Genomic DNA, 12594 nt, shown 5'->3' with positions numbered 1-12594 from the left:
CCTGCTGCGACTGCACATTGCCAATGTTGTAGCACCTGCCGCTGCCTCACTGTTGCAGCATTGCCAACTGCACCAGGCCCGCTGCCCCCAACCACACACACCACATCCCCCCTCTCCACACACACACACACACACACATTCAGCCACATACATATCCACACAATCACAACCACATTTATTCTCTTTCTCAACAATGACGAAGGGAGTGAGCAAGGAAGAAATGGGGAAGGAGATGAGCAAACTCGACGACGAGATCAAGGAATACAAGAAGCCATCGGATACCACTCTAGACACCACTATCCACCGGATCTCCAAACTAGAGAAGGGGAGACCTATATCAAAGAGAGGGGAGCCTGGAAGAAAGATAAGGAGAGATGGGATATGGAGAAGGAGCAAGAGAAGGAAGAATGGCGGAAGAAACAAGAGGAATGGGCCAAAAAAAGAGAAGACATGAGGGGGCAAATGGAGCTCCTCAAAGCCTCAATTGCATCCCTAACCCCCCGAGAAGGCGAGATGCACACGGACACGAAGGAAGCCCTCAAAGAAGAACTCGTCAAAGCTTTGACCGCTAGCATCGAGGACAAATTGGAAGCTACTAAAAATGGGTGGGTCGAGCTCATTCGCGTCACGGGCATTTTAGAAAAAGAAGACCTCAGCCCCGAGCTTGCTGGAAAGGCTTTATGCAAGAAACTCGGATACAAGGAAGAGTGATTCCCTTTTCTCAAAGCTTGGAGAGCGGGTAAAGATCTCACAAGGAAGAGGGCCCTCATCCTACACTTCTCCTCCGAAGAAGCACGGTCTACTTTCCTTCGCAAGAGGGTGATCTTGAGAGGACTTGATGGACCACCTATCTACCTAGACGACAATCTCACACCAATGCAAGTGACACACCGACGCGCATGCATGCCTAGAGTACACCAAGCTCGCAAGGAGGGGTAGAGGGCCTTATACAGAGATGGCCGAGTCATCATTGATGGCAAGGCGGTAGCATAGGGACTCGCGGCCTATGGGACACTCTACGAGGAGATAGATATGGTAGTTTGGAACTGCAACGGCTCTCTATGAACACACCCAGGGAGATTGGAAGAGGTGATGCATGGTAGAGACATCATTCTACTCACAGAGAGACACGAGAGCTCAGAGAGAGGTCTACCCCGAGTACAGGACTATCAATGGGAGTCTACACACAGGAAGTGTACACGGCACAACACCTCAAGAGGATCTGGCGGAGTAGTAATTCTCTACCGCCGCTCACTTCATAGCAAGATACAGATAGTAGCACGCGATACATGTGGATACGGATTGAGCTATCTGAGGAGCACATCCTCTACATCGCCATATGCTACTTTGCACCTAGCGGCTCTAGGTTTGCACAGACAGATGGAGGAGAGACAAAGGAGGTCCACACACATGGAGGAGAGGAGGAGAATGATTCACAATCACCATATGCATGTCTCAGGGAGGAGATCTGTTAGGTGCAGCGGAATGAATGTTTGCGCTTTGCTCAAGATGAGTGCTCCGAACTGTGCTCAAGGTTCCTTTCTGTTCTTATGGAAGGGAGAGCCTTCCATTCTTAATGAGAGAATGCTATGATCACAAACAAAGTGAATGGACACTGTGCGTGTAAGTGTATGAGACTGAGAGATAGAGAGAGAAGAGAGATACGACACCAGAGACGTTGTAAAATCCTCCTCTGAAGGCCCCGCTCTCGTCGGCGAGAGTGGTCTACTTATGATTGCACAATCTGGTACAAATGGAATGCATGAGACTGATGCAAGTCTAGGCTATGTCGGCGATGACGAGGGTGATGACGAGACCGACACTAGGGCTGAAATCTGCAATCTTTCTACTGTTGTCCAAAAACGCTATGGGCTGAAATCTGCGACTGAGCCAAAAACGCTGATTTTGGGGGCTGTTTCTGTGGGTCTTTGTCGCTGAAAATCTGCAGGTTTTAGGGTTGAAAATTGACGATCTTCAAGGCTGAAAACTGATGGTCTTTCCGGGCTGAATCTACTACTTCTTTATGGGCTGAATCTGCTACTCTTCTATTGCTGAAAATCGGCGAAGGCTGACATCTGCAAATGCGGAGATCTTCAAAAACGCTAGGGCTGCTGATGTCAAAAACGCTAGCTTGTCTGCTTCTTCAAAAACGCTAGAAGTTGTGGGATGTTGCGAGGAGATCTGATGCAAAAACGCTATCTGTTGTTGTCTTCTGGCGATGGTGTGCTGGTGCAAAATCGCCAGGCTATGATGCTTGATGGAAACGCTAGAGGATGAAGTTCTTCGCTTGGAGGGAAACCACCAAGGCTTGGTCTTGCTGAGAAGTTGCCTGCTGAGCTTGGCTCCTGTTGCCTCTTCTGCCATTTAGTGCTAGTCTAGGTTTGCTTACATACAAACTTACTCAATTTGCCCTACCTACTTTCCAACAGAAGTCACTTAAAAATAATAAGTGAAAAATGTCAAAAATAGGTAAAATAGGCTAAATGCACTAGAAAATTCCCCTGAAGGATTTTGATGGATTCTGATGGGAATGCTTATAATCATGCTGTGTGCAACCAGAGGATATGCATCTACACTAAGTGACTGGGCATGCACAGTCTACGAATAGACTCACAAAAGTGCCAGATCACTTCTAATCTAGACTGACTGGACTGACTGAACCCTGATCATGTTGTAGCTTGTCCACAGACACATAGGGTTGGATGTGTCACGTGACAAGATCATGGAGTACTCTAGACTGGGTGAAGTCTTCCTCACGGGGGATTTCAACGCCAAGACACAGAGTAGACAGTGTGATATTTACGACTTCGACGACCCAAAGCTATTCTCCACCATGGAGGACACAGGGGCAGAGAGGATCTCTAGAGATACCACCACACCCACACCATATGGGAGACACCTACTTCACTTGGGATCACAGCATTGTCTCGTTATTTATAACGGGATGGCGCAATGGCCATCATCCAGCTGCTTGACTTGTATACCACCATCAGTAGCCAGTGGAGGTAGCACAGTTGATTACATCATCAGCTTCAAAGAGGCAGCCCATTTGCTCACATCTCTCACCATCCCACCACTACCTATTGGGGCTGACCACCCATCTCTCGCCCTATCTCTCACTGGCTCACCTATCTCACATACACCACCTACATCCACACCAGACACCACTATACACTTCACACATGAGCTAGCCAGAGTTTACTCATCACATGTATATGAGGGGATCTACACCCTCGATCCAGACACACCGCTCTCTACACTCACTAGCCAGCTCTCCGCAATCTTCCACACCTGAGCCCTCAGTTGCTTTCCACACACTACCCATAGTGGCCGACCCCCACCCTCTGGGACGATACCCCAGAGCCAATGGTACGCCGAGGAGTGCAAAGATCTATACAAACAGCTATGGGCTCGACCAGCCTTAAAGGAGATCACCAAGAGCGAGGTCGAGCGACAGATGAAGGCCATCACACGCCGTAAACGACGAGCAGTCAAGGAGGCGCAGGAGCTTGAGTTATACCACCTTCTCATGAGTACAAACTGCGCCGCAACATGGAGGACTCTCAGAGAGCCACGCCCCACCGCCCCCTGGAGGACCCCCAAATCTGGCATGATTATACCGAGCGCTTATACCAGATACCTGGGCAGCCACTGATCCCAGCACCATTCGATCTTCGACCTATCACCTCGACTTTCTTCACATCTAGCATGGTAGAGAGGGCCATCCGACGCCTTCAGTATGGCCGCTCAGGCAGACCACACTGAACTACAGAGTGAGCACCTGATATATGCAACAGACACTCTCTCTCCCTTGATAGCACGTCTCTTCAACCACGCTCTGGTTGAGGGACTACCAAAGAAGTGGACTATGCACACCATCGTGCCTATCCACAAATCTGGTGACACCCTGGACCCATGGAACAACAGGACTATCATGATTGGTCACACATTGGCCAAATTGTATGGGGTAGTTCTTGAGGCAGAGCTTAGCACACATGTAGAGGCATCAGGGATACACGCACCAGGACATGCAGGCTTTCGACACATTTTCTCAACTATCGACCACATCTTCCTGCTTCGTTACCTGATCGATGGAGCGAAAGCACGGAAGAGAAGACTCTACTACTGCTTTGTGGATTTCCACAAGGCTTTTGACACTATCCCTAGAGAGAGACTCTTTCAACACCTTCACGAGCTACAGATACCATCTGAGATGATATGGGCCATTCTTTCATTCTTTGTATGCACAAGTCTTTGATAGAGTGCAATGCCCAAGTGGACTATTGGATTCCATTGCTAGCACCATTGGGGTGAAGCAAGAATGTCCCCCTCTCCCCTACTCTATTTGGTCTCTACATCAACGAGATATCAGATTACATTCTACGAGCAGGCGGAGCGGGATCAGACTTAGCAGGTATACCAGTCCATATTATGCTCTATGCTGATGATATTATTCTAGTTTCTGAGACACAGAAGGGACTACACAGCCACCTACGAGCCTTGGATGATTTCTGCACACATCAAGGGCTCACAGTGAACCTTGGCAAGACCAAGGTCATGATCTTCCACACCTCCAGGATAGTTCGGAGCAGAGCAGTACTCACAGCAGCAGGCGGGCAGGTCGATGTGGCTGATTCATATGTATACCTGGGGGTGACTTTCATTGGCACGTCACTGGCAGATTTTCCATGGCCAAGGCAGCCCGGACCGCGGCTCACACAAGGATATGCAACGCTAGCCACCTTGGAGCTCATATGCCATCAAGCCCACTTCCAGGAGCTCCGCACCAAGGGGTGGCTTTTTGACACTCTAGTCACACCTGCCATGATGTATGCAGCCGCAGTATGGGCACCACGGCTATCAGCATCTCTATGGTCCCAGATAGAGCGCCCACAGATCATCATGATCTCTCGTTTGCTCCACAACAAACCCTCAGTACCACATGACATCATCAGAGCAAAGCTAGATGCACCACCGATGCTAGTAGAGGCCCTCTTTCAGACAGTTTGTTTCATCCAGCGCATGCGAGAGCTCCCACCAGACAGACTCACCCGCAGAGCCTTTGAGGCATCGATACAGCTGCATCAGGAGGGGGACACGAGGGCATGGTACTCACAAGTCATAGAGTGGTTTACATCCCATGGATTGGACATCACGGATCTGCCTCCTTTTCAGTATGATCTTGACTCCCTTCACATACACCTCTCACACACCGAGAGGAATCGAGTTCTCCAACAGGATCTCTGGCAGCTATACATCAGGAGACATGGATCACACCCGGAGAGTCTCTTCCCACAAAGAGACAGTACTACAGAGACCACTTCCTGACCACTCTAGCAGCTAGGTTCATCCAGAGACCGAGATACATGGATGTCTACATGCCACATAGAGCACCGGTCGCCATTGGAGTCTGGACAGCTAAGAGTATCATCACACCACCTAGAGATTGAGGCAGGGAGAGTTGCACATGTTCCCAGAGCAGAGACGATATGCAGACTTTGCACAGCAGAGGTTGAGAGGGAGGAGCATTATGTATGCAGATGTAGAGCATATGAGGAGATCAAAGGCTGATATCCGACCTTGCTTGCAAATCAGCCCATATTTGTCAGCATCGATTGCAACCCCAGACGAACTAAATACCGTAAGCAACATAGGGGAAGATTGAGGGGAATATACAATCGCGGCAACGTACTTTCATTTGGAAAATATGCTCTTCAAGCCCTTGAACCTGCTTGGATTACAGCTAGACAAACAGAAGCTGGTAGAAGGGCAATAACCCGCCATGCCCTTCGGGGTGGGAAACTTTGGATACGTATCTTTCCGAACAAACCGATCACTATGAGACCGGCTGAAACGCGTATGGGGTCAGGTAAAGGATCTCCAAAATATTGGGTATCCGTAATCAGACCCGGTCGAATAATTTATGACTTAGGTGGAGTGTCAAAAGAAGTAGCTGAGGCTGCCATGTTGATGGCCGCGCACAAGATGCCTATACAGACTCGATTAGTAACTTCGGAAAAATTGTGACCTTTCGATCTAAATCGGTGGGGGGAAGACAATAGGAGGATATTCCCGATGAATGCAAACGCAATACCTACAATTTATGTATGTAATCTATCAAAACTAAAAAAGTAGAAATGCGAAATAATTAATCAATAACGTTTTTTCCACCAAGATTTTACTTATTTTGGCAACGGAAGTATGTCTTACGGAGAAGGGGAAATCGGCCATCTGTTCATGTAATTCTATTAATTACGCAGGGGTCGTAGTTTCAGTAAGTAAATATCTCCCCATTTTATGGAGGTCAAATATATCTAGGCTAGGCTATATGCTATATTCTTGAGCATGAGTTGAGTGGATGGACAGAGAGAGAGGGCATACGAGCAGCAGGACAAGCAGGGTTCAAGAGAGGTTTCTCCACTCTTGACCAGATTTTGACACTCAGAGCCATTATTTAGGAGGGTAGACACCATGGCAGGAGGATATATTGTATCTTTGTGGATTTCCGCAAAGCCTTTGATACAGTGCCACTAGCCAGACTCATACGTAGATTGCAAGACATGGGGATGCCCACAGAGCTGATCTGGGGATCTTAGCTTTATACAGGACAGTGGTAGGACAGGTACGCACTACTCAGGGCATGTCCAACATGGTTCACTCCACCATTGGGGTGAAGCAAGGTTGTCCCTATCTCCGACTCTCTTTGGGGTATATGTAGATGAGTTTTCAGATTATGTACAGGCAGAGGGTGGTAGAGGTGCTCAGCTTGCAGGGACATGGATTCCGTTGCTATTATATGTTGATGATATTGTGCTGATCTAGGATTCTCCAGAGGGGATGCAACGTCATTTGGATGCATTGCATGTATTTGCACGGGACAGTGGATTGTCGATGAACGATGTTTAACACCACGGCGTAGTGGGTAAGGAGGTCCACCCCCACTTTTACATATGGTCGAGAGACTGTGGAATATGCAGATACATATACTTATCTTGCGGCGGTTTTCACTGGTCCAGTATTTTCCCTGAGGCGTGCAGCAGATACGCAATTGACCAGAGCCTATGCAGCATTGGGGAGACTTGAGAGGATATGTTCGCAAGTTCAGTTCCAGGAACCTCGGACAAAGCTTTGGCTCTTTGACACTTCGGTCACTTCGGCCATGTTGTACGGAGTGGAGATATGGGGCCCCTCAGTTGATCATTATAGAAGAGCTAGCAGTACTGATGGATGGAGATGTATGGAGAAGCCCTTCGTGTCTATAATTTCTCGAATGATTAGGGCCAAGGCCTCAGTACCACATGACATTATTAGGGCGGAGCTCGCTGCTCCTCCATTGGTAGTGGAGGCACTCACTCGATCAGTTTCATTTATGCATAGCACTTGGGCTCTCCCTACAGACAGATATGCTCGATTAGCACTAGAGTCGAGATATAATGTTGGTATGCAGAGATGGCATCTTGGTTTCAGTTACATGGCTTTAGTATGCATCGGCTACCCCCATTTCAGTCCTCTCTGGATGCACCCTCCATATCCCTCACTAGGGCATAGATTACCAGGCTCATCAGACAGGACTTGATTCAGCTGGATAAGAAGAGGACATGGATACAACCTACACATGAGCTAGGTACGAAGATGACTTTTTGTAGAGAGCATCTTCTCCAACTCACGGAGGATGGTTTTGTGATCAGACCAGAATACATGGACACTCATCTATCCCACGGGATACGATGTGCTATTGGTCAGATACGCACATCCTCACATCAGCTAGAGATCGAGACAAGCAGATTTAGAAGAGTACCTGCTCAATCCAAGATTTGTCAGGTGGGCCAGATAGAGCCAAAGACAGAGCTACATTACATATGTCGCTGCCCAGTATACTATGAGATACGAGGCCGCTTTCACTGTCTATTCAAAGAGGGTTTTGGGCCACTTTCTAGAGTCATGAGATACCAGGATCAGAGATGCCTCGGACTATACTTACTGGAGATTCACAAACACAGAGAGGACCTCTTGAAGAGAGGAACAATGAGAACAACAGCAGAAGATTACAGATTTCTTTCAGTCACAGACAGAGGAGTCCGAGCAGCCCCAACAGCATAACAACACTAGAGGCATACTGCTTGATCAAGCGACAGAGTTGGGGCGGTCCCATCGCCGCCCACGGATGAGGGGGCCCTCTCGACATCGACGCAGATTGCGATAAGAGGATCCATACCATACTGGCGCAACATAGGAGTCGTCCCGACAGAGTGCCTACCTTGGAGGACATTGAATCTCTATAGCCTTTTAATTACTGATGTATATGTATATGATGCCTCGACTGTCAGAGAGCTCCATTGTATCAGCTCACCCTTTGTATTCCCCTTGTATCAGCTTTCACCCCACCCCTACCCACTATTTTTCATTTTCAGTTCTTTGTACTTTTTGTACCCAGACCTGGTATTAGATTCACAACATGTAACCTTTTTTGGTCTCATAGTTCATTTTGGCCTTTTGAAATGTTAATAGTACATTTCATTCTCTCTCTCTCTCTCTCTCTCTCTCTCTCTCTCTCTCTCTCTCTCTCTCTCTCTCTCTCTACGTGTGCTGAGTTTTTTTTTTTAACCCTCTCTACGCAGGCAGAAATTCTCTCTACACTCTCTCTCTATGCTTTTTATCTCTCTTTCTACGCTTAAATTTCCTCCCACTTCTCTCTCTACGCACGGGCCCTCTCTCTCTCTACGTTTAAACTTTAATTTCCCTCCCAACTCTCTCTCTACGCACGAGTCAGCAGGGGGGTGGGGGGGGGGGAGAGCAAGAAAGCATGAGGGGGGGCATGGCAACAAAGGGGGACGGGGGCAGCAGCAAGGAAGGAGGGGGGGGGGGGGGGGGGGGGGGGGGGGGGGGGGGGGGGGGGGGGCGAGAAGCGCGAGCAGGGCGGGAGCAGCAGCAACAGAGCTAGAGCGCGAGAAAGAGAGAGAGAGAGAGAGAGAGAGACCAGATGTCCCCAAAACCCCCTCCAAGGGCCCCCCTCTCTATTGCTAGAGAGGTATTTGCTTTAGATTGCACAAAGTCTCGTACAATAATTCTAAATGTTGTGATGCTTGATGACGACGATGTCGACGACGATGATGAGGCTAAAGGGCTGAAATCTGGAAACGCTACGGATACTAATGGAACCCTGCACGTGCAGAGAGGCTACGGGGCTGATCTGCTCTCGTCGGCAGCGACGTGACTGAAAACTGAAAAACGCTAACTGATCTGCTGACTGAAAACTGAAATGCTGTTCTGGCCGCGATGGGAATGGCGACCGCGACAAGGGTGAGGCTGATTTGATGGGTACTGCGGCAGGATGCCGATGATGAAGCAAAACGCTGCTGCGGCTGAAAATGCTGATGCAAAACGCTAGGTACTGATGGGAAAAACGCTCATGATGATGATGATCACCAAGTACTTGGTGCTGCTGGTTCTGAGAGGCTCTTCTTCCTGCTCCTCTGTTGATCTATAGCGCCCAAGGTTGGGTCACTTATATAGGTGGCAACATCTGGGTCGAGCAACCTTCTAGATGCCCCCACGATTTTGGTAAATGAAAAGTCACTTTAATAAAAATGCCTGCAAGGAAGGTCACGCGCAGTTTGGGGAAAAAGGTTCTGTGCAGTGAAAATGCTTATGCTTGATGCAAGGTACTGATGCTAGTGCTAATAGGTTGTGCAATCAGAGGGTATGCAGGTACTCTTAAGTGCCTGGACATGCACGTCCTGCGTACAGGCTCACAAAGGTGCCAGAACACTTCCTAGGCTGACCTAAAGTACAGCTTGTCCACATGCGCATAGGGTTAGATGTGCATGTGACACAACTCATCCCTGACAAAATGCTAGGTGGAATTATGGCACTATTGAGAAGAATTGTTCTCTGCATGCTCTATGTGCTCACAACCTGCAAAATTTGTACACCTAAAAATCTACATGTCTATACTCCGCCTTTTTATTGCCCCTTCCGTTCAGAGAAGCATCTCTCAACAGGACCCCAAGATGTGTAATTGTTTTGCCCATGGAAGCCATCGTCGCATCCAAGGCCATCATTGAGAGGCAAAAGAAGCTCCTATGAGGTTCTTCACAGAGGAAGAGATTAATGACATGTTGCAGCGGCATAGTCACATGGCGACGGATGGGACCATAGGGACAAGGGGGCGCCAACCCTACGTCAAGGGCAGAGGGGGACAGGAGGGTCACAGGGAGGACGTCAAGGGATGCATCCCAGGGATGGCAGGCTGTTGGGGACAGCAGTGGGGATGGTAGAGTAAAAAATTATCAAAAGGTGATAGCTCTAAACCTTTTTACCCCCAATTTTAGGGTTCTCCTAGCAAGGGGGTGAGACCCACAATGTAGCCACCCTCCATTTTCTAAAAAAGGGAGATAGCTCTTTCCCTTGACACACACGCACTTCGCATATGAGTGCTCAAGCTTAAAGCTCCCTCTCTTACCATTTGTGCAATCTCCTCTTTTCATGTTGTTTTGTAAAGCTCGGATTAAAACATTAAAAGGTTGCCATTTCTTTCGCCAACCCTGTTCCGCTGACCCCGACCCCATTCTCCATCCCCGTTCCCCGTTCCCCGTTCCCCGTCCCATGTTTCTATGTGAGTGACCTGTGAGAGAGTTTACGCTCCAGTGGCCACCTACCCTAGAGATAAGCTTTGCCAAATAGGCTACCAGCCAGCTCTACTCGTTCACTTATTTGTTTATATTTTCAGCATTCTTTACCCTAGTCTTTTGTACTGGACATTTGGATCATGTAATGATGATGTACTTTACGGTCTCATAGGTCTTTTGCCGACGTCACAAACCAATGATGTGGCAAAGCACACACAGCCTCTCCTGGATCTACATCGGCTTATCCGGCGGTTTGAAGATTTCAATAAAAGTATTTATCAAAATCTTCAAACCGCCGGACATTTGGATCATGTAATGATGATGTATGTACTTTTATGGTCTCATAGGTCTTTTGCGGATGTCACAAACCAATGATGTGGCAAAGCCCACACAGCCCTCTCCTGGATCTATCCGGCGGTTTGAAGATTTCGATAGAAGTATTTATTGAAATCTTGGCTGTCCCAGTGGTGCGAGCCATTAGGTAGCTGCCACAAACCGATGACATGGCAAAGCCCATGCAGGACAAGGGAAGTGAGAGGGAGCAAAGCAAAGCAGGGGAAAGGAGATTCCTGATGTGGCAGTAGAAACAGCCTGCAAAACGTTGCACAAAAAACGATGGTTCAGCTGCTAACATGGCATGATGATGTGGCAATGTACGGCTGCTGGTATGGTAGTTTCTATCCTGACATCATGGGGCAGAGTTGCTTTTTGGCTATATTTTGTAAATAAAAGATGATTTGAGTGCTTTTGAGCATGGTTGAGAACATCAAATTCTTTTTGGGGCTTATTCGTCAAATAGCTCAAGAGAAAATTGCCCTAGTACCCCATCTACCAGTGGTGCATTAAAGTCATATATGCCAAAGAGGATCAAGTGTTCAAGCATTGATACCAACCCATTCGATTCACCCGAAAATTTAATTTTGCACCAGGCAATAGTGGCAGATGCCAATTTCTGACTTTAAAATTGTTAACCATTCTCACTAGAGAGAAACTTCAAAATATCAACAAGAGTAATCAAATGAGAACCTGACCAACTTTTAATTTTGCCGCAGGCAATACTGGCAGATGCCAATTCCTGACTTAAAATTTGTTAACCATTCTCACTAGAGAGAAACTTCAAAATATCAACAAGAGTAATCAAATGAGAACCTGAGCAACTTTTAATGCTGGTGAATCATCCTGATACTTGTTGGCAAAAAATTCCCGCAAGCTGGACACATTGGGGTTTCTGCTTTTGATTGAATGAATAGAGGCCTGAGTGAAGGTTCTCTTTAGAAAATACGTGAGAGACAACGTGTACATATTTACAACCATAAAAGTGCATCAACAAACGTATCATGCTGCTAAATTGACAAGACAAACACACTTTTCTCTGAGAATGAACCATGTAATGGGGTTAGGCAGCATCTTAAAACTGAGACCCAGTCAGTTTCACTTACAGTGTCTGGAATAGTCTCGATCAATGCAGTATACGAAGACGTTACAAGAACCTCATAAGGCCGCAGCCACAATGGTAGACCAGCTTCTTGATATATATCTGAGTCCATCCCAAAACAAATGTTTAACTGGGGGGAAAAAATGAATACTTCCTATACTAGCAATGCAAACATGTAAAACCTTCTTAAACTAACCATGACAATCTACAATGCCATGAAAGGAAACTCATAACAAGAATCAAAAACACCTCGTGTCCTTAACCAGCTTTTATGCATACATCTAAATTTGCACAGTGACATGAATGTAACAGAAAACATCATGTTTCTCCCGGATTATTTGCTGTGGTTTTTTTCCAATAAGAGTGACTAGTTTTTCCCTGGTTACAGGAAGTTGCTGCCATGGCACTCAAGGAGGATTGAAAAATCAACCTCAAAACACATGCAGCTTTGGTATCAAATTCAGTGCCTTTTTCGAATCGATGTTCCATAGGTTAAAAAGAGTACATAGTCGCCAATATTCCAAAGAGACT

General features: G+C 47.3%; 1 protein-coding gene across 2 annotated transcripts in view; it reads right to left on the bottom strand.

Moving 5' to 3' along the window:
* LOC147450142 (phosphatidylinositol 4-kinase beta 1-like) overlaps positions 1-12594 on the bottom strand; it is a 62217-nt gene that overhangs the window by 17664 nt on the left and 31959 nt on the right. For both annotated transcript variants that reach the window (XM_086519455.1, XM_086519456.1), the window contains exons 9-10: positions 12068-12165; positions 11778-11882 (exon numbers count right to left, since the gene is read on the bottom strand). In XM_086519455.1, coding sequence (XP_086375581.1) covers positions 11778-11882; positions 12068-12165 — 203 coding nt within the window. The remainder of the gene's footprint in view (positions 1-11777; positions 11883-12067; positions 12166-12594) is intronic.

Source organism: Adiantum capillus-veneris, chromosome 9 (assembly GCF_014529385.1).
Source record: "Adiantum capillus-veneris isolate H3 chromosome 9, ASM1452938v2, whole genome shotgun sequence".
Lineage (NCBI taxonomy): Eukaryota > Viridiplantae > Streptophyta > Polypodiopsida > Polypodiales > Pteridaceae > Adiantum > Adiantum capillus-veneris.
The sequence above is the reverse complement of the archived record's forward strand: the minus strand, read 5'-3'. Positions and strand labels throughout refer to the sequence as shown.